This window comes from Exophiala bonariae (assembly GCF_035927105.1).
Source record: "Exophiala bonariae strain CCFEE 5792 chromosome Unknown scaffold_13, whole genome shotgun sequence".
In the NCBI taxonomy this organism is placed as follows: domain Eukaryota; kingdom Fungi; phylum Ascomycota; class Eurotiomycetes; order Chaetothyriales; family Herpotrichiellaceae; genus Exophiala; species Exophiala bonariae.
Window position 1 is genome coordinate 15,922 of NW_027042488.1, and position 22,085 is coordinate 38,006.

The window sequence follows — 22,085 nt, forward strand, 5'->3', positions numbered from 1 at the left end:
AGGTATCCACCGTTGAGGGTCGAGTACGGATAGTACGATGGTAAGTTGGGTATTCGTGTCCGTACTGAGTGATAGTGTGTGGAGCAGGCTGTCCGATGTACTTGGTCCTTGGTATCCACACTCCATTAGCATCCTTGCGGGGTCACGCCATTTTGTAGTAGCCTAGAGCATTCCCGTTGTGCCCGTTGGCCCCGGGAACCCAGGATACTCGGCAAGCTGGCAGCAACTTGGAGAGTGGGAGGTTTTTGATAATGTCAAGTTGGGTTACCCAGGTAATATCCCTGGCTACCCACCCTGACTGCAAACACCGGTGGGTGGCAAGACAAGGTGGATGAGGAGACGTCAATGACTTTCCCAGGGGCTAGTCATATATCTGAGGATATGAGTGGCGATGACCTCGAAGAGTAGACTGCGTCTCTCGGGAGTCAGGAGCAAGAGAATTCTGCCTCTGTCTCCAATCCACTCAAGGAGGCCAGCATGGTGCCACCAATGCCAAGTTGGGTACGTACCTAGGGAGTAGTACCCGGTACCAAGGTTGTACCAGACAGTGTTGTAGAAGGCCCGGGGGACAATAAAAGGAACAAGGTCTGCCAGACGAAAACAATGTCCTTTGGTGCGGTCATACCTCGGGCCCTTACAAAAGGACCTGGATCATTCTTGTAAAGGTTGTGGAGGTTAAACCTTCGGATTGGATTTGATCGGTGGCTTACTAGTCAGACAGTAGAGTATCTGTGCGAGTATGTTTTCCTTAGATACTCTCTGGGTATCTTGGCACGTATGTTCTAGCATGATCAAGGAAGCTTGAATGGAGTGACATCGATATTGTCCTGGGTGAAGTTTGCAGTGGATGGATGACGACCTCTCTAAAGATACTCTGGAACTTGCCGCTCACTTCAACTCTTATGTAATGGTTCTATCATTTTCGGTCCACCGATTCATTGTCCACAGAAAGCTGATCTCGGCTTCACCACGCCTCAACCCTCATCGTTGGCTCACTCACTCATTCGTAGATCTATCAAGCCACGGGCGCTATGCATCAACGTCGACATCAACGTCGACCCCAGAGCTGGAGGCTCCCAGCCTCTTTCTATTGATCCAGCTGATCAACCTCCATCACCTGCAGCTGCAGCCGACCGTTTACAGACCACAGCATCGGGTTTTGTTCATTTCCCAATCTCCAGGTTCCCCCACACCTTGACACTCGATAGCAATAATGGCATCGCTCAAACCCCTCCGTGTCACACTATCGTTCATGCCGGCCCATATCGCTGCCATCGGTGTCACCACAGATCAATTGCTGCCGTACCGAGATCCCTCACGCCCACAGTGGCACAGGGCTGATTCGGTCATCCTCCTTCTCACCCACTGCTTGGTCCCTTCTATTCACCCTTCATACTCGGTAACCGCGTCATTGGTGAATCTCCCTCCATCCGGCCACAGGGATCATTCCTGCTTCAATCCAAATCTGACTGGTCAAGAAATTCTCGACGCCTTCTGACCGCCTCTCTGTTTCAATCTCTCAGAATCCCTTGACTGTGCTCGCAGACACTCGCCGATCTGATGTACTGGACTTGTCGCCTACCTATTATCCAATCAATCCACTTCCACACCCAAACCCCTGCTTCATCACCCTGCACTCCACGGTACACGTCAGAATGACACCAGAATCGCTCCTCCTTTCCCCCCGCCCCTGGAGCATCTTGCACATGGTTTTTGAGAGCTTGGCCACTTGGCCTTGAACAGAAGCCTCGATCGCCCAAGCATTGGACATCGGGATAGACTGTCAATGCGAAAATGCAACTCGAATCATTCATCTCCGCCATCACCAACCGTACAGGGACTCTCACCGACTTAGTTTTCTGACGTTTACTGATCTACTACGGTAAAGAGTCATTCACACGATCCTGAACAGCTATAAACTGCCCCTGCCCTGGGCATGATTGGCCGACATGAATCACCCTCAACTTGGGCGCCAGAGCACCACAGTGACCACTTCGGACCAGCTTTTCCCTCCATGTGTTCTGTGGCAACCGGGGCTCTCGCCTTCGGCTGCCCTGCCTCTCCCACTCGTGACCTAACATCATTATCTCTTTTGGTGATGAGGAATCACCGAGGCGTCTGAAACGGACGTTGTCCGAGAGGCCCAATGAGACCAAACGACTCGACCTGGCATCGAACATGGCTTGCCTCCGAACAGTGAGTCCATTGATTTCAAGCCATATGGTTGACAAGTCGGACCGCTATTGAAACCATCGGTATCTCAACAGGCTGTCAAGCTTTGCTTGTGAGGGGCCCAAAGCAGATGTGGATACACTAGAGTTCACCTCCGTTCAAGGGAAGCCATGAACGATACGAATGCTGTGTCGCAGCACTAAATGAACTAGATGACGGACAATTTCTCCTTATCTCTGTCCGGACATTCGTCACCTCATCATTGTGAATTGACCGCAATCGCAGAGATAAATTACAGACAGTTAACCTTCACCTCAGTCATCATGCTACTACCTCGACCAACATGGTCTTGGTCCTCTACATGCGAACTCACTCACAAGAAAAAGAAACCCACTTAAGCCGACCGAGGTTAGTCCCGATTTTTGTATGTTGTGCAACCAACACAAAATGCGACGCTAGTCAGTGATACCGGATCTTCCCAGTACAGTCCGATTTTTTGGTACCCAGCGCTGTGGTTTGCACTCTGACTCAAAAATTGGAACCATCCTTACGATCGGATGCCCGTAGTGCCCGTGGTGCCCTGGTCAGCTTCGAGGTTACACGGCTTTTCGTGGGAGGGGGATGAGGCTCCGTCCGAGTGGACTGACCAGATCTAAGCGATTCGATTCATCTCAGCTACCCTGCCCTACCTTGCACGGCTACAAATGGTCGATCTCTCTTCCCCCCTCCCCCTTCCCTCCTCTTTCCCACCTCTCCCCCCTTTCCGATCAACAACACGTCATGCCATGGTCTGAACCAACGAGCTCAGTCAGCATACACCACGAAAAAAGACCGTGGACAATCCACGAGCCCATCCGAGAGAGAGGCAAGATCCAAAACGTGAAATCACTTCTACTTCCTCCCCATCATCATCATCATCATCATCATCAAGCCTCGCACGAAAAATCCCCCCAAACTATTGAACCAAGGAAACCGAAACAAGAATTCACACAAAGTCAATCAGCACAGCAGCGACCAATATCGCGAACCGATCGATGCCTTTCGGAGGGATCTCCCATGCACCATGGCCCATCACTGGTGGAACGAACACCTGATCGTGTCAAAAACGCCGGCTTACCTGCCTGCCTTGCCTAGAGGCTACCTGGGACCGTCAGCTGGGCTGGGCTGGGCCGGGCTGGGCGACTTTGAAATTTCAACACGAATTTTATGTTCTCTGGCATATATGCCCCATACCCATGCCATGCCATGCCATGCACTGAACTAGATTATACCACGCAGCTCTTTTCTCTCTCTCACCTCAGCCCCATTTGTTCCTGTAGCCCTGCATTGACGTGGTATGATGTGATATGATGTGGTGCCATGCCATGTCCTGCCTTGCCTTGCCTTGGCTTACCCTGCCTTGCCTTGCCTTGCCCTCGGGTTAGTCTGGGAAGCAAGACCTGACCCGGTTCGAGGGTCTTGTCGAGACCTTGATGCCTACCGCTGGAAGCAAGCATGATTGAAGTACACTATCTTAATGCCTACCTATTCACACTGGATAGAGTGGCTTGGATGTATTGACTCTTCAAAGCTGATTTTCGCGTGACGCTGCCAATGGCCTGGCCAGTTTCTCACTAGGTACTTTTCGAGCAACGGTAATGGGTTAGTTTTGTTTTCACGCGTTGATAGTCTGATGGTGGATGCATTGCACAACAAAAGCATCAAGGCAAAAGGACACAGCGTAGTCCGTTCCAAGACGTCCCGGTGTTCGAAGCACTGGTATTCAGGGATAAATATAATAAGCTAAGTGATTTACTTGTACAGGCTTTATTCGCAGCCTAAATATGTAGCGAGAGGAACAAGCCTTCCCACGTATTTAAGCCGGTGTCAGAGCAAGTTCGCTGCCCCCCCGTTCAAAGATGTGGAGGAGTCCACTTGAACTAGGGAGGTACTTTTGCTTCTAACCTGCTCACTCCGTTCTCATCTATCCGAAAATGGCCCTTCAACGATCCGACAACCAAATGTCATGCACATATCGGCTATTGAACAAATCCCAGGCTGCAGGTGTTCTGGACTAGCAGCCAGTCCACGGTCGTGTCAAACGTGATTTCCAAGTCCTCTCCTCAAAAAATGCCACCACTTCACAATTCGTTCCACAAATGCTCCTCATATTGGTCGAACTTGCCGGAGCGTATGATATTGATGATGTTCTCCTCCTCCATGGTGGTCATCGCGGAGGAATCAAATATAGAAGTGTTCGTTTCGTCTCCATCACCCGCGTTTACCCACAGTGACGGATCAGTCCTGTCTGTGCGAGACTGTTTCCAATACATGTCGTCGATGCGGTTGATTTCGTCGAAGCCGGCGTGCGAAGTGACCGATTCATCTTGGTTCTTGATGCGGTCTCTGAACAACTTGTGGCGTTTCAATCGTGCAGTTTCGCTGACTTGTAAGCGGAGGGCCATGCTGTGGCCTTCGACAAGTGCTATTTGTTGCAAGACCCATCTTGACATCGTGTATGATGGACCTTGCTCGTCCCGGTACTCCATGCAGACGTACCACAGTGCTTCGGTGAACTCTTTCGTGATTGGGCCTCTCCACTTGTGAAGATACAGGTATAGGAAGTAAATTCCGGCGAAACGAGCTCGGGGGCTCCACATGGTTGTCGTTGCGATTGAGGCGGCCAGGTGATTAATGAAGTCGAGAGCTTCATGTGGAGTAGGCATACCCTCCTCGTACAACTGATGCGTCTTCATGTTCAACCACCCAACCCTAAATGGAGCTTCCCCAGATCCAAATTTAGACAATGTTAGTTTTAGGTAGTGATTGTGCTTGAGCAATCGCTTGATAACCATGGATGCTTTCGCTTCGGTGTGAATCCACTTCCTCGAAAGCACTTTGAATAGCGGCAGATGTGGATTTATGGACTCGGCAAGTTCAACCAGCTCATATGGATAATTCATTCGGCAAACAGCAAACAGCTTTGAGTCGGTGAGCATAGAGTAATCACGGTTGACTAGAGACTCCAAAGCAGCTGTAGAAGTCGATTGGTAAGCCAACAGCTTAGATCGATTGTATATAAAAGGTGCCAGATTGAGAAGCAAGAAGCTTTTGTTTGGTATAGCGAGCTGATAAACTTCCACAACAAGTCGACCAAGACGGTCCTTGGTGATATAGTCTGAAGTACGGTCAGACACCTGTTGATAGATTCGTTGAAAGCCTGTGCGTAGAAGTAACGAGCGCGATGCCTTATAGTCTGGACACATGCTAATATAGGTCCAGGCAATCGCAAGAAGTTGCGAATACTGCTCGGGGTTATCGTCCATGGCTTTAGTAAATATGTCATCCGTTGTGTCCACTGCTTTCATCACGGGGCTCAGATGTGACAGCGTCAGTCGCCAGTTAACCAGGAATTTGGGGATTTTCCTGAATTTGAAGATTTTGCTGATTGTCAATTTACCGATACCGAGATTGGTTGGTCCGTCTGGGTGATTGCCAAGGAGGTGCATAGAAATCTGTGGAAGGGTTTGTAACAGAAACTTTGTTTCGAGCCTTGCAAGGTCACTCGCAAGATCATACGTAGTTCCATCTTCCAGATGTTCCGTTTTTGGCATATCTTTCAGCCGCATGAGCACAACACGAATAAAGATATGCGCATTGTTTTGATCTGCCCAAGGACCAAGGAAAAAGAGCGCCTTGCTGAAATATGCGTACTTGCCTAAGAGTATGATAAGACTTTGCAGACATGGCTTCCCGAGGTCACTCAGATGTAGGACTGGAGAACCAGCCACAGCCGTGACCAGTCTATGAAGAAAATCTCCCTTGTGTGAGCGTCCGGTAGTGGGTTTGGGCATGGGCAATCTCATATTTGCAGTCATTGAGAAAATAGCTCGCAAATCTACCGGTGAGATCAGACCCAAAGTTGCGGCTTGGCTAAACGAAGTCTTCACCCTATCCCAAGTATCGTTGTTGAAATGCAACCTCTGAAGTTTGATTAAAACCTGCAGATGTAAGGATGTGCCTGGCGGATGGAAATCTGGAGCGCTCAGCAGGGCAGGGATCTCGGTTGGCCAGTTGGGTAATGCGAGGAGATGATCGAGAATGACTTCACAGAACGCCGGAACTTGCTGAAGATTAATGGAGTGTAACTGAATGAGTATTCGAATCTCGTCCAGTGTCCGACATCCTTCTAGGACTGGAAGGACCTCTTCCACCTCAGCAGGGAGCGCCAAAGTTGGCTCCGGCTTAGGTTCAGGTTCGATCTTGCGTTCAACCTCGCCTAATTTGAGCTCATGCGCAATCGGCGGTTGCTTTGGGGGATGTATCAGCCATGAAAGCAGGGACTGACGAGCTAGCTGATGATCAGTTTCCGTGCAGGAGATTTGCTGAATCAATTACATACTTTGATCTGTGCTCCAATTCACGACATTCTGCCACCAGGCAGCCGGTTGCGCACCCCGACTGATGAAGTCGGTCGGATTGACGAAGCCTTCTCCCCAAGAAGGGAATGCCAAGTTTGTAGTCTTTCTCCGTGATGCCCGTCTCCTGGCCTCCAACGGACCCGGTACACAGCTGCCATGGCGTCGCTGTTGGCAGAAGCGAGTAAAAGTCTGTGTCAAGAGGGCGTCGGAGATCCAAATTGAATTCGCGGGTTGTGAACTGATCGAGTGAGAGATACAGCCGGCCGCATTTCTGCCCCGAGTCATAAAAGTTGGAGGATTATGGAGGACTCAGTGTCGGTCATGTTCGCGCTTTGCAACAAGCTCGTGGACACGGTAGCATCTATTTTTCTTGCGCGTCAAGCTTGGCCAATACGGAGGGAAGCGGTTGTAGGGAAGTAATGGTAACCAAGCTCGTGGAAAGTCGTGTTTTGTCAATGACTTGATTGGAGCGCAGCTCGAAAGTGAGAAGGAGATGGCAGACAAACGCCAAGCTGCCACGAGTCATTTTGATCGTGCATGTGGGAAATTGCCCGAGTCATGCTGCACAATACTGTGTCTGTCGCAATTGTCGCACTCTTTTAGGGCGTCCCCTTGTGAGACCTTCTTTCAAGAAAAAAGCAATCAGATTCTATTAGATAGCTAAATATTGTACATATCTCAGTTGCTGAAATCATGATATCGAGACTGTCCAAACCCAACTCCCATTTCCAGCCTTTCGCCTCAAATTCCCCCATTCCACAAACGCTCTTCCAGAATTCTATCGTGGGTATCCTTTTTACGTATACAAATCTCGATGCGTCCGTAATGTCGTAATGATTCTTATGATTAATGATGCCTAGATGAAACGTTAGATCTAAGGGGAGAACGCCTACCTATGTTAATGATACAAGAATGCCGTGACATTCGCCCTGGAAGCCGATTCAGTGATGGTGTGGCCTTCTTTATGACCCAATCAAGGTGACGGCTCGTCCTCGAATGGTGAAGAATGTAGTGTTGCTGGCCGCTGTCGACAATACCAGTGTTGTAAGTGTTGTCGATGTGATCTCCTCCGTGAGTGGGGAAGTCACTGTCACAAAAGCGGTGGCTACTGCCCCTGTCGCAGTTGCCGACGTAGCGCATCCTTGAAGCGAGTACTCTGAGTAGAGCGAGCAACCAAGTGCATTGTCGATAGAAATCGTTGATGAGATGAAGCTCGAAGTGGAAGTGGTGAGTGCGGCGGCTTCTGAGTTGACTGTCGCTGCCGCTGTCGGTGCACTTTCAGAGCTTGTGGCCAACCCAATGGTGGTAGTACTTGTGGGGGTGACAGTTTCATAAATAGTAATGGTTGTGTATATAGTTGTTGTAGATGTCTCTTCAGCTGCCAGATTCGTTGTCTCTCCGGGAGAGAAGGTAGTCGTAGTGGCTCCAGTGATGGTAAGGAACCCATCTGCAGCTGACACCGTCATATTGACTGGTACAGAATCAATTGCAGGTACAGCAGTTTGAACGACGGGGGAAGGAGTTGTTGTCGCGGCGAAGAAACCTCCCGCCCTGCCGAACGGTATAGTAATTGTGATGGTTGTGTAACTCATGACTACTGTCACAACGGTCGCTTCCCCTGGTGCCGTGAAAAAGCCTGGTGCAGAGAAAGTGGGACGGATGCCTCCATGATTGCCACCTGTGAAGGTGATAGTAGGTGCTGGTGCGTCGGTATTTCCCCCGAGAGCGCTAGACATAGTCATAGTGGCAGGTGCACTGCTTGATCCGCCGTCTATAACATTCGTGGTCGATGCGGTGTTTATAGCTGAATTTGAATCAGCCCCCGAACTGAATGCGGACGACGGCAGGGTGGTGAAATTTGTGAATGGTGCTGAACTAAATGTTCCCGGCACACTGAATGATGGGTCTTGCGATGGGGAGAGAAGGCTTGAGGTGTCTGGGATGCTATTGGTTTGGGTGACCGTGGAGACGGTTGGCGCAGACACAGTGACAGAGGTTGACATGAATGCAGATGATGTTGGCAACGTGGGGAGTATCGATGAGCTGCTAACGAGAGTCGACAAGCCACCGGATTGTGACGATGAGCTTGCGGGCGAGGTCGATTCAGCTGTGGTTGGTCCCAGCGTCGCGGAGGTTTGGCTGCTAGCCGAAGCTCCACCGGGTGTATGTTGGCCGATTGGGCATGTCTCTTGTTCAGCCCTTACAGGGCCATGAGTGATAGGATTACAACCTGGCAAAGCATCAAGTGTACCTAGGACTTGCTCGTTGAAGACTGATGGCTGTTGTGGGCAGGTTCGTGCGAAGTTGACATCCTGGCTAGGTGCAAGGTATGGGCAAGCGCTGATGACACCACCATCATCAGTGTAGAGACAGTTCTTCACAGCGTCGTCTTGAATGTCCATTTCCCACCCATTGATGAAATCGGCATGAAACCCGTAGCCTGTGGCATCACCGTTGGCGAAAACAAATTCTCCACCCCCAGATTGATCAATCTGATTTGTAAAGTAAAGAACTCTGCTCGAGTGTTAATTTATATATTTTTTGATAAGTAGAAACACCCACTCGAAGAACAGCCCAGGAATGGGTACAGGATGTGAAGGAGGACAAGAGCCGTAGTCGATGCCGGATACATATGCGACGTGGGCCGATTGGGGGAGGTATAGGTTGACACCATCCCAGCAAGACTGGAAGTTAATCTGAGCTCTCATTCCATTGACACAATCGGTTCGAAACATGTAGTGTTGTTCTGGTATATCGTTAGCTTCATTAATGCAGCGGAAACTCACCCTGCAAGATGTTAGTTACGTCAATGGCCAGGAAACATGAAGTACTAACCTATCGGCCACTGGCCGAGTATTGAGATATGTCAAGGTTGAACTGTCGTATGATCGTGCTTCAGAATCTCCCGATATCATCTTGAACCCGGGTGGGAAGGGCTTCGTGTTATCGGGAGTTCCGCCTCGACCTGGTTACTGAATGAGCAATGTTGGCTTGCCATGAATAAAACCCGGACATCCTTACCGACGTAGTAAACTGTCATGCCGTAGTTCGGCACTTCTTCGAATTTGCCGTTCGTATGGGCATAGTATAGCTGTGGTGTCCAGTAAGCGGATTTGTCGCTTTGTACTTCGCAACTTGAGCATGTCGAAGATAGCAGGGAATTGAAATCCGAATTTTGATTCACGTCTGAGCTCGTCAGCTTTAATCTCTGGGTTCAAATACTGGCCTCCACGTACTGTTGCCTCCTGCGAACTTGTGTGCATGTCCAGACACTGCTCCTGGGTCCACGATCGGGTCAATCCTAGAAGTCTGTGATACACTGCAAGCCATCCGCCAGTAAGCGAACGCAGCAGTCGGTTGCAAGGCTAGAAGCCACAGTGAGTGAGGTAAGTGTGATGGCTTCATTCTCTGTTGTAGAATATGTATGAAGCTATACTTAGAATTAAGGACGCAGAGAAGAAAGCAACAGGTGTATATAGAAACAACCTGAAAATCTCAAGTTGACCATGATCGGCCACTCAGTAAACAACAGACTTGAGGGGTTGCTTTGGCGCATACACTTCTTCGCCGTGCACAAGGATGAGGCTTTTGGGCGGCAACGAAAGCAGGCACTGATCGAGTTGGTCCCTGAGCGAGGCTGAACTCTAAAATCAACATTCCGACTGGTCAACATGAATCCATTCCGGACAGAGGATCCGCAGTCAGAGCATGTCGTGTATTCCTGAGTCCTGACCTTGAGGCGTCGCAAAGTGGAGGTCGTGCTATGATCATGCTTCAGAAGCTCACGGTCGCAAAGACTTACGAGTGCGTAGGCAGTGACTATTCGTCATGGGGCTTGCCTCTTGATGTCCACAACAGTGCGCATTTGTCTCCAGCGACGAAGCTTCGGGCACGGTCATGGCCTTATCGACTCCGTGATTCGTCTTCAGGTCTCGAGAATCACAACCGGGGAGTACGCAGCATGTATCGCAAGTGTGATTGTCCAAGGCGGGCGGAAGGCCTTTGCAAAGAAACCTCCACAGCAGACACCTGCGTACTCCTCGTACTCGAGAGCTTTTTGGACTGTGGATAAGAATTCATGGTCGTGCAAGAGTGTAAACTGACGAGGTGGCGAACCAAGATGCCAACGATGAAGAACCAGGTGCAATGTCATGTTGACAGTGGTTGACAGGGGAAACGCCTCGGTGGCTTGGTCTAGCTCATGCTAGTGGTTGCGCTTAGGTGCCCTCGTCTTTGGGAGGGTTCATGGGAAGCTCATTGTTAATCTACGATTGGTTGAACTCCTACAGCTAATTTCCGAGAGATCGTGGTGTGTTCGGCGAGCTCTACCTTATCTTACAATGTCGGCATCAGTACCCCACGATGATCTGCGACTTATATGCGACCATTCGAATAGGAGTACGGAAACCACAGAGTACGGAAACCACGTGTGTTTAGTAGGCAATGGCTTCCGACGAGAGGAACAGCACCACAGGCACCTTATCTATTCAGATTGATGTGAAACATGTCCTGTCCCCTCAGCTTCAGTGAACTGCCTAGCACTGGCTGCAAGGCTTCCTTGAATCCAGGTATGGTCCTCAATTCCTGGAAATCTTTCCGCGACGGCCAACCGATTATCGCATTGAACACACAGGCTTTTCCTGAAGGGGCCTCATCATGTGGAAGCGTTTCCAATGCTGCCCAAACGTTAGTCCCGACTTCCGTCAACACTGAGGAAGACAAACTCACTCCAGCCACAAGCGTATCCAATGCAAGTGGTTTGGGTCATGTTGAATTGAGCAAGTTTCAGGAACGCATCTTCTAGAGCTGATCTCTGCTCTTCAGTTGCATCTTCAGGAAGCATGAAGGACTTGAAAGCTGTTACAGGAGCTTGCCTGGCCACATTGGCATCGGATGTGAAGTTCGTGTGTGCTGTGCGTTCTTAAGCATGATAATAAATAGTCTCTACACGACAGACATTCGTACTCATCACTGGCACATTGCCGAAGCTGACCACTTTTGCAAGCTCTGCTCCGAGTGTTGCATACGCTTCACTGTTTCCAAAACTCTGGTGATCGGTTACATCCTCCCAATCTATAGGTGAGTTAGTACGGACACTTGATTGTTTCATTGAGAGAAGTGCCCAGGAGCACTCTGGGTGCCCCCTCTTACCAATGAACACCACCAACTTCGTTGCATCTTCGTCTTTCAAACCCTGTCCGAGTTAGCTGACCCGGTAGTCTTGGGTCGGAAGTCATGTCACCCAGAAATGTTGAATGAATCCCTTTTGTTGCTTTAGAATATTGAAGCTAGCTTCGAGGTGCACAGTTGACGGGGAGTCGGGGCTAAGCAGGTCGGTGTCACGAAGCAGATCAAAGATGGCAATTTCTGTAACAACCGGCATGATACAGGCTTGCTTCTTTCTTGAACAACACTTTGTCAACTTCGTTGGCTATGGCAGAATCACGAAGATACAGGGAAGCGTTCGTGAAAGTTCTCTTCGTAGAAACATACGATCCGATATGACCAAGAGATAAGATGCGGTTAGGCGAGATGCATACCAAATCAAGAATTTCGCAGCCATGATCCACCCTCTCTTGGGGGTCTTGCATCAGCACATGCAGATATCCCATGGTGGACCATCATGTCGTACTGCTTTCAATGAATTGCCTAGAAGTCCACCATGGAATACCTGCACGTGCTGACGCCCTGAACTTGGGAGCTGAGTCAGACAGATCAGGTCCCAAGCCCCGGTATTTCTGAATAGTGGTCCGATGAGTCTCTGATATTTGTTTTTCATATTAGGACGGAGTGCATGGCTCCAACTTTAAGAAGGAGCTTCTACTTATCGAGCAGTCATTTGCATACTGAGATATTTGTAATCTGTAGTGCTGACTTCCTTAAGTTGATCTAATTTCTTGGTAGGTACTGGCGGCACGGCAGGGAAGTGATTTTGAAGGTTAGGTACTTCCCTGGGTACCTACGAGTGAAAGCCAACGCCTGTGGAAGCATCTTGGTGGCATCTCGGGTCCATGTACTCTAAACATTTAGTCAGCTGGCCCGCCCGTCGACCCTGCAATGCACGTGCTTTTAACTATCTGCGAACTAACTATTCTCGTCGATATCAGGCATCATTACATTCTCCGAGTGTCGTCCCCTTCTCTTCATCTCGTTGCCCTCTCCATGGTCCCGTCTTGCTCAAATTTCCTCGCCGAGTCATCGCGCATTCCCGCATCATAGGAACGCGCTTTGACGCTGTCGATAGAAATACCACTCACCCGGTGGATGAGATACCAGAATCAGACAACCCATTCCGACATTAACCGAGTTCTTTTTCAGCCACAACCCCTCCAAGCTATCAGTAATACTTTCCAGGCACACAGAAGAACTAGCCCAGGCTGCTTCCTAGTACATCACAGGCATGAGCAGCCAATACGCCCCAGAAGATGATGCGATTAGCACGACGTCGGGTGAGAAGCCAAAAAGTGCTTCTCAGCCCCGGGTTCGTCGGAGGAATCGCATGATCACGTCGTGCCTGGAATGTCGACGTCGAAAATTGAAATGCGACAAACTCCATCCATGCACAAATTGCAGTAAATTCTCACGGGATTGTCTCTTCCTGGCTCCCGCTCTGGATTCGGTTTCTCAGCAGCGCTTGAACGAGATCAAGGAAAAGATGGGCTCTTTAGAAAGAGTCCTCGAGGAGGATGTCGCACGCCGAGAGGGAAAACCTGGCAGATCTCAACCTTCTGCGTCCGATCGAAGGAGCTCTGCTGATCTTCCTGGTGGCGAGATCAGCAGCTCTGATAATGAAGCTGGCGTTCCTGATGATGAAAAAGGGCTCGAGCCGACCCCTTTGGCAGTCATCGATGCTGCTTACGAAGATGACACAAATGATGATGTCCTTGATCTGGGAATCAAAATAGGGAAAATGCGGTAAGTCTATGCAATAGGTTGGTCAATGTTCTCCATACTCATCATTGATTCACAGCCTAACTGAACGACTTGGTGGGTTTTTCCGCCCAAGAATAAATGAAGAGGTAATTTCACCGGTCCCTATCCAGACATACTTTTAAGAGTTCTGACATATCCAGCTTGGTGTTCAGCTTTCAGGATCAGCGGCTATTCAGCGCACAATGGACGAAAAGCGACGTCCTGATCCCCAACTCCCTGATAGTAGCCAGGATTTTCTAGCACCAGGCTCCTCCTACATCGCGCCTGGTTCTGGATTCATATTCGGCGACGTGGGGAGTAAACGCTCCCTCATCAACTTCCTTCCAGCCAAAGCCGCTGCGGATGCCCTGGTTCGCAATTACCACGAAAATGTTCATTTCATTGCTCGTGTGGTCCATTGGCCAAGCTTCCAATTGCATTACGAGAATTTCTGGACAAGTGTGCTCGCTGGCTTGGAGCCACCAGCGTGGCAGCAATCTATTGTTCTCTCAATACTTTTTGCGGCAGTCGCCAGCATGAGTGAAGTGGACATCAGCGGAATCTTCGCAAGGCCAAAGAGCACCATCCTTGGCAATTTTCAGACTGGCACGGAAGTCGCACTCAGTAAGGCCCAATTCCTCCGCGCTACCAAACTCGAGACGCTACAGGCTCTGGTTATCTATCTCATTCCCATGTGCCGAGATCAACTCTCACGTGCTCACTCAGTCCTGGTGGGCATGGCTATACGCCTCGCCGAGTGCATGGGTCTACATCGTGATCCTGATGACATATACGGTCTGACCGCGATAGAGTGCCATGTACGTCGTATAATATGGTTTCAACTGTGCTTTCTCGATTTCCGCACGTGCGAAGGACAGGGACCTCGACCAGGTATCAAGAGAGAAGACTATGACACACGATTTCCTCTGAACATTGATGATAGTGATCTTTTCGGAATCAAACCAAAGGAAGCGAAGGACAAGTTTACCGATATGACCGTCTCAAGAATACGATTTGAATGCACCGAGATGCAGAGAGTTATATGGCAGGATCGAATTCGCATTGAGAGAAAGAAAATCTCAATGACTCATGTTCTGTCTAAGGTCGAATCATTCCGAAAAGCCATGGAGGCCAAATATACACCAATATTCGATGTTGCTGTGCCTATTCAGAAATATGCCAAGCTGGTTATGACATTAATGATTCAGAGGATGTATGTCATGATTCTACACAGATATGTCAACAACGCAGCCAATCGTGTTCCAGAACGACTCAGCAATCTTACGGTCTCCAGCGGTCTCCAATCAGTGGAAGCTGCAATTGCTATGGAGTCTTTGCCAGAATTATCCAAGTGGAGCTGGTATGGTGGAGCATATCAGCAGTGGCACATAGCCTTTCTCCTCCTCACATTGATCGACCGTGCATCAGAGACAGGGTTTGACGAAAGAATCTGGAAGGTCATCGACTATGTTTTTGAGCCCGACCAATCCTGGTCAGCAACGACGAAAGCTCGGACGATAGTCACGGCAATTCGGGATAGAACAACGGTTTATCGAGACCTCAGAAGGATACGTGTTCCAGCAAGCATGAAGCTTGGCTTGGACGCACATGCTGTACGTTGGGATCGAAGCCAGGACGAAAATCCGCTCACTGGTGCTGGAAGTACTCAAGCCGCTCTTAATGCGCTGCAACCACAGACAGGCACAGGTGATGCACAAACAGGCCCAGGTGCTGGAGCATACGCCTCGGATCACTCATGGAGCTTCGACTCCCCTGCCACACTTTACTTATCATCACGATATCTGCAGTCCAAGGAAACGGAAAGTTGGAATCAAGCTTCGCAACCAGTGCGATCATCACCATTTCTATCCGGACAAAGCATACATCAAACACAACCATCACCAACATTACACAATCAGCAGCAACAGCAGACGTCTCCAAGATCAGAAAATCAATCTTCACCAGGCCAGCAAGCCGACTTTCACAGTCCTAGTGATTCTGGGACAAACGAGTCATGGCCTCCGCTGATATCATCCGATCAACTTCAGTGGAGGACAGCATTAGGTCAAGGCACCACCTCTGGCACCGGTCCTGGAGCCATAAATGCGACACAGGCTCTCCCTGGGGTGCCCCATCAAAGACAAGGATCGGACAACGGTCAATCGTTTTTCAACTCAGGATTCCCCAGCGACCAGGTCAATATTCCACAATTCCCAGCATCGGTACCAAGAGGTGACTCATTGATGATGGACATTAATTGGGTAAGTCTGCTCCTAGATGACTGTAAGAAGTATTGCCAGATAGCTAACTCAGTTTCTAGGCGGAATGGGACCAGTTATTTCCCCAAGACTCAAATCCCAGTCTTTTAGATGCCACAGCTGGGTATGGCATGTCCTCAGGCTACAAGAACTCCATGCACCAAGGCTTGATATAAATCCTATAGCGCTCCTTATTTACTTTCATCCCCCAATGAGGAAAAAAGATTCAAACAAAAAGGAGACATACTTTCAGAGAAAGGAATGTTGAGATCGGATGAGTGAGCGCTTGCAATGATGATTCAGCCTGCATAAATCCCGTTCCTGGTTGATGTGTCGATCTGGACCTTGCACTTTAGTGCACCGTGCCGATCTTAGCGCCGTTAGTTTCCTCCCTAATACCAAATGGTACTACAGCCTCGAAGCAGGACGCGCAAGAAAACCCGAACTACCGAGTACTATCTCCACTAGTACCCCACTAACTTTCAATGATGTCACTTACCACCTACAAGGTCCTTCGTGCGCAATCTCAAACGGAACGTCCGGCTATCAAAGCTCGCAAAACGCCAGAATGCGATCATTTCCTTTCAACTTTCGCACTTATCGCTGTGCCACATGCCGGACCACACAGCTGCCAGTTGTTTATTCAACTTCCCTGCTTGCCGTTTTCCGCGTCCATCGCTCGTCACCCGCCCACCAGTGACCGCACTATTCAACCAAGCTTCCCGGTGAAGCTCCAGATCTGCAATGCTTTCCACTTTTGAGCACGGATTTGGCGGCATGCCGGGCACCATTGTTGAGCCATATCGATTAATCTGAACCCTGGGTCTGTGTTGTTTATATTCCTGCTTTACTCGTGCATCCCTCCACTACTCTTCTCTCCTCTACTTTGAGTGCCATTGATATTTTATCTCAGCTGCGTGAGGAAGTCATTGTGGGAGCTTCTTCTTAAACCCGTGCCTCGATTCACCTGTGTCCAGCTGCGCCTCAACTTCTTGTTCTGTTACTTGCAGTGTTCAAAGCCACCTAACCCGTGATTGATACCTACTCCTCGCTTGAGCCACCGTTGTGTAATTTTCGCCAGCAAGGCAAAGAGAATCACACCACCATGGCAGCTACATCGTCTACGACACTAAAACCTCCATCGGGAGCGACATTAAAAGCATCGTATCCATTTGGGAAGATTGAGCCTAACTCGGTAGGTATACGTTCCCTAGCATTCACTAAAGCAGCCTTTTCAGAGCATACCAACCAAAATAAAACCCCAGAAAATCAGCAAAGAGTATTTCACTAACCATATTGAACATCACAGACCAAATACTTCGCCTCATGCATGCTGGGCGGGATCGTGGCATGCGGACCCACCCACACATTAGTGACACCACTGGATCTCGTCAAGACAAGACGGCAAGTCGACCCAAAGCTCTACACGGGCAACTTCTCGGCATGGCGATCGATATTCGCGAAAGAAGGAGTTCGAGGCGTCTTCTTCGGCTGGTCGCCCACGCTGGTCGGGTACAGCTTCCAGGGGATGGGCAAGTATGGGTTCTACGAGGTGTTCAAACACATCTACGGCGACAATCTGTTCCCCAACGCGAACCGCACGCTGGTGTTCCTGGGCGCCAGCGCCAGCGCGGAATTCATTGCAGACATCTTCCTGTGCCCGTTCGAGGCCATCAAAGTGCGCATGCAGACCACCCTTCCACCGTACGCGAGCACACTCCGTGAAGGGTGGTCGAAGGTCGTCGAGAAGGAAGGCATCGCGGGCCTGTACAAGGGCATCACGCCGCTGTGGGGCCGCCAGATCCCGTACACCATGTGCAAGTTCGCGACGTTCGAAGAAACCGTCCGCCTGATCTACAAGCAGCTCGGCAAGCCCAAGGAGAGCTACAACAAGCTGCAGCAGACGGGCGTGAGTTTCCTGGGCGGCTACATCGCGGGTATCGCATGCGCCGTGGTCTCACATCCCGCAGACGTCATGGTCAGCAAGCTCAACTCGGACCGCAAGCCAGGCGAGTCGGCCGGTAAAGCGATGACGAGGATCTACGGCAACATCGGGTTCACGGGCCTGTGGAACGGTCTGCCAACTAGGATCGTCATGATTGGAACCCTCACCGCGTTCCAGTGGCTCATCTACGATTCCTTCAAGGTCTGGCTCGGCTTGCCCACCACCGGTGGCCATTAAGTCAATGACTACGGACAGTACATCCCCACACGCATTGAAGCTTGCCGAATGCAATTTGTGTGTCTGTAAGACGACAAACGGGAAGAGGTATGTCCGTTCAGGAACGTGTTGAACGGCAGCGGGAGAGGAGCGAGAGAGCCAAAGCCTTACTTCCGGAAGCAACACGACTCTCCACATCCGCTTTGCTTCCAACCTGCCGCATCCTCCCACCACCCTGGTCCAGTCGACAGAGGACAGACAGACAGTAGCAGGATCGAAAAAGTGTGTCGTCCAAAACCCCAAGCCACAGACCAGACATACGCCACGCCGCCCCAACACACCGCGCGGTGCATTTAATTCGCTCAGCCTGCTTGTGTCTCCCCTTGCCGCCCATTCCTCCAGCCAGCGGAGATTTCAAAGATCAGGGGGTCTCGCAACTGAACCCGCTCTCACAGTGGCATTTTCGTGCTCTATGCTCTCGACGACGAAAGCAACGCGAGGAAGCAATTCCAAACAGAACAGTTCATATGAGGACCGGTGCCTGCCATGAAATGAACTTACATGAAAAGGGCCCCCTCACCCTTCTACTAGGATCCAGGAAAAAGGGGCCTTTTGATTGACGAGTATACGATTGTTTGGGAAGATCCTTTCATCTGGATGGAACTTTTAAGGTAAAAAAATCAGACTCCAGTAGAAATGCTGTCTGGGGTTGGAATTATTTAGAGCCTTGTTTGTGGTGGAAACGGCGAACTCGGCAGACTCATATATAGAGAGATATATATATGTCATACTGATAAAATAAATCTCTGAAATGAACCCAAACAAATATGGAACAAAGTACTCACTCGTGTGAACCAATGAACCACCTTCGCTCGGATAGGTGGTTCGCAGAGTTAGATATCTCTGCCCCCTATCGACCCCTACAGCCAGCCAACCACGGCACTGAACTGTCTGTGGTCTATCAACGAGCAGCGAGCTGAGGGAATACAGCGTGAAGTATTCGGATGTCGACTCGTTAAGAGACAGGGGGTTATCACTCGAAGTCAATCGATGCACGAACTGAACCAGAGATAATATAATTCATTCATTGACTTGACTACTTAATTGAGTCAGCGGACCGGTTGAGGTCCTTGATCAGCAATCCATTCCATCATGCCTTATCGTATAACCATGTGCACCACTCAAGCGATGGAGATAAGCAGTTTTCTTCGTTTTATCTCCAATCGCTTGGCTTTTAGGCTACTCATGGTCACTGCGTGACGTGGTGGTGGTTTTTCTCATCCAGTATCGTCACCCATCACCAATTTTGCATTACAGCCCGAGTTCGGCGCTAGCATTCCATGAGTCCATATTCATTCAATATCATATACTCCTTGCTCCTGCAACGACCAAGATGGGACGCGTCCTTCATTTTGGACAATGGACATTGGATATAAAGCGGAAGGAAAAAGTAGAGCGGCGTGTGCTTGCTTCGACCGGAATGCTATGCATCATTATAACAAAAAACAGGCATCCTTTTCGTTGAAGCCCAAAGTCCTGAAGCTTGCTCTGTGGTCAAAAAATCGTGTGGGAAGTTCACATAAAACTCGTGCTGTGCTATGCTGATTCGACGAAAAGTTTGTTCGACATCCAATATGCCTTGCTTAATGATGATTCTGGGTGATTCTGCTTCCGAATGTTTGGGAAACCTTATTCCGTTCTCGAGCTGCTGGCTTCATAATCTCTATTGCATGAAAACCCCCGTCGAATCATGATTTCGAGCCTCCTTGGGCCGCGTACTCTGGCTTCTTCTTTCAGAACACCAACGGGATCAAATCTGATTAGAGTCGGTGCTCTCATCTGCATTATACGTCACTCATCGCGGCATCTCCATCACCAATGTGAAGATCTGTTGGCACATGGCGCAATTCGTCGATTTCGTGAGGCGGTAATTGCTCCGGTAGGCTCAGAGGACTCTCCGATCGTCGATCTAAGTGTTCATCTGGTGGTGAAAATGACCATACCTGTAACGATGGTTAGCGAGAATATTGTACAAATTGAACGAAGCGTCACTCACCTCCATCACCGTCCGATTTGACCGGCTGGCCATGATGACTGCTTTTTCTTCTTCGAAAGCGACTCTCCAAACAGCTTCTGCAGGCTGGCTTAGTTCTCGCACAAGTTGGCCGGTTTCAACGCTCCAAATCTTGACACGCCCATCGCTGCCGCCGCTGACGATTCGATTCTCATCAAACTGCAGACTCGTAACACTATTATCATGAGCTGCTAGCCGGTGAATGGGTGTATTGCTCTGCAATGACCATACACGAACGGAGCCATCTGAACCACCTGTGACCAAGGTATCTCCGCGCATTTGAAGTTGACCGACAAGAGAGGTGTGCCCTTGTAGGATGGCAGTGCACATGCCTGACTTGGGATCCCAAATTCTCACACTGGTATCCAAACTCCCGGTAGCAATTCTTAGACCATCAAAGGCAATAGCATAGATCTGACTGAAATGACCAGTCAGTGTTCGAAGACAGCGGCCCTCGGAGATGCTCCAAATTCGAGCTGTGGTATCGTAACTTCCAGATACAACCAGGTCACCATGAATCGCCAAACAACGAACGCTGGCTTGATGACCAACAAGGACGTTCTTACACATTCCTGTTGGTAGGTCCCAAATTCGAAGAGTTGTGTCTCGAGATCCCGATATTGCGGTGTTGGCATCAGACATTTTGAGACATCGAACAGTGGACGTATGACCCCTCAAAGTGTGGAGGCTTCTGCCTGATGCCATGTCCCACACTCTGACATCCCTATCACAACCACCGCTTACAAGGATATCATCCCATGGTACCATTGCCCAAACACCCATAACGTGACCTTTCAAAGTCTTCTGATGTTCTCCGACCGTGTTGAAAACATGGATCTTAGCATTATCCATTGCCACGACAATGTACTTGTCTGTCAGGTGAAGACTGGTGACAACTCCTTGATCTGGAGTGATGTGCTTAACTATGCTTTCGCCACCCTTTCTCCATGCGGCTTCAATCATATATTTATGTCTGAAATGGGAATAGTGAGAGTGTGATTGCCGTTTTCGGGCTCGAGGGCTCGAGGATAGTTGTTCACTTCGGGACAAGGATAAGTTTGGAGCACTGTTGGAAGGCCCAACGACAGAACCGTCCAGGCTTCGTTTGGAGGAAGAGCCGTAGGGATAGGGTCCTTGAGCGGCTGGAGGGAGGTACAGGGATTCGATATCTTCGCTCGAAGCATTCGAGGATCTCCGCCAAGCGTGTTTGTCGCACATTATCTTCCAAATCATATCGTCATTGACCAGCTTATGCCAGCGGTGTGAAACTTGAGAAGCATGAGCTAGACTGAGAGGGTCATCAACATAAGATAAAACCTGGTGTTCATATTAGCCACAGGAGTCGGAGCGAGGAATGGCACTAAACTCACTCTTAAGCACAGTTCATCAGGTAGGTGCTCAAATGGATCCTTCTTCAGCCTGGGAGAGACAAAGTGATGGACGAAACTCAACAATTGACTGTCGCACATATTAAGCAGTTCGGCTAGATAGCGCTCTCTTTCCGCACCATTGAGATTTGAGAAATGACCTCTAGCATCTCTCAAGAATTGATCCTCGTTCTCACCAGCACAACTCCAACTGGGGGCCCTTTGGTATGGAGTGGGAGAGGGTGCCGGAGTGGGAGGAGAGGCAGGGGCGGATGGTAGAATGCTCAATGGCATGCCAGCCTTGTTGGAAGTAGAGAGGCGCTTGGGGCGCTGTTGTGAGACATTATGGCGAGTTCTCGATGAACGAAGAGGATCTATGGGAACGGCGCGAGGAGCAGAGAATGTGTAATCGTTCTCCGGATCACTGAGTGCCGATGTGGTATGGTAAGATCGATTCGCCAGCTGATTGGGGTCGATTGACACAGCTCTCGATGGCCTGGGAGAAAGTGGCCTGTCAGAAGGCATAGCCGGAGTTATATCGTCCAAATCCATGATTCACAATGTGAGAGGTGGGTGCGAAGATGGTTTCGGTGTTTCGCGGGTGGTAATGTTTCAAGGCGCGAACAATGGTATCCCAAGAATGCAACGAGTGGAATTGTATACCCTCCCGAATCTTGACTATCAAGAACGGGTAAGAATGGATGGCATTGTATCAGACCCAAGGGGTTGGATAACAAGTCG

General features: G+C 49.7%; 6 protein-coding genes across 6 annotated transcripts; 2 read left to right on the forward strand and 4 right to left on the reverse strand.

Moving 5' to 3' along the window:
- Positions 1 to 4,292: 4,292 nt before the first annotated feature.
- On the reverse strand, positions 4,293 to 6,857 carry LTR84_002345 (uncharacterized protein; the record flags this gene model as incomplete). Its single annotated transcript, XM_064845956.1, has 2 exons — positions 4,293 to 6,502; positions 6,554 to 6,857. The coding sequence occupies 2 exons, from the start codon at positions 6,855 to 6,857 to the stop codon at positions 4,293 to 4,295; spliced, it is 2,514 nt and encodes an 837-aa protein (XP_064706181.1).
- Positions 6,858 to 7,534: 677 nt separating this feature from the next.
- LTR84_002346 (uncharacterized protein) lies at positions 7,535 to 9,902 on the reverse strand (the record flags this gene model as incomplete). Its single annotated transcript, XM_064845957.1, has 5 exons — positions 7,535 to 9,086; positions 9,135 to 9,359; positions 9,408 to 9,537; positions 9,594 to 9,758; positions 9,809 to 9,902. 5 exons carry the CDS (start codon positions 9,900 to 9,902, stop codon positions 7,535 to 7,537), a joined length of 2,166 nt encoding a protein of 721 aa, XP_064706182.1.
- Positions 9,903 to 11,051: 1,149 nt separating this feature from the next.
- Positions 11,052 to 11,955, reverse strand: LTR84_002347 (uncharacterized protein; the record flags this gene model as incomplete). The annotated part of the gene is made up of 5 exons (XM_064845958.1): positions 11,052 to 11,248; positions 11,301 to 11,483; positions 11,538 to 11,645; positions 11,724 to 11,766; positions 11,815 to 11,955. 5 exons carry the CDS (start codon positions 11,953 to 11,955, stop codon positions 11,052 to 11,054), a joined length of 672 nt encoding a protein of 223 aa, XP_064706183.1.
- Positions 11,956 to 12,972: 1,017 nt separating this feature from the next.
- Positions 12,973 to 15,918, forward strand: LTR84_002348 (uncharacterized protein; the record flags this gene model as incomplete). Its single annotated transcript, XM_064845959.1, has 4 exons — positions 12,973 to 13,487; positions 13,543 to 13,591; positions 13,646 to 15,745; positions 15,805 to 15,918. 4 exons carry the CDS (start codon positions 12,973 to 12,975, stop codon positions 15,916 to 15,918), a joined length of 2,778 nt encoding a protein of 925 aa, XP_064706184.1.
- Positions 15,919 to 16,847: 929 nt separating this feature from the next.
- PIC2 (Cu/Pi carrier) lies at positions 16,848 to 17,924 on the forward strand (the record flags this gene model as incomplete). Its single annotated transcript, XM_064845960.1, has 2 exons — positions 16,848 to 16,937; positions 17,052 to 17,924. The coding sequence occupies 2 exons, from the start codon at positions 16,848 to 16,850 to the stop codon at positions 17,922 to 17,924; spliced, it is 963 nt and encodes a 320-aa protein (XP_064706185.1).
- Positions 17,925 to 19,747: 1,823 nt separating this feature from the next.
- Positions 19,748 to 21,896, reverse strand: LTR84_002350 (uncharacterized protein; the record flags this gene model as incomplete). The annotated part of the gene is made up of 3 exons (XM_064845961.1): positions 19,748 to 19,906; positions 19,960 to 21,294; positions 21,348 to 21,896. The coding sequence occupies 3 exons, from the start codon at positions 21,894 to 21,896 to the stop codon at positions 19,748 to 19,750; spliced, it is 2,043 nt and encodes a 680-aa protein (XP_064706186.1).
- Between the last annotated feature and the right edge of the window lie 189 nt (positions 21,897 to 22,085).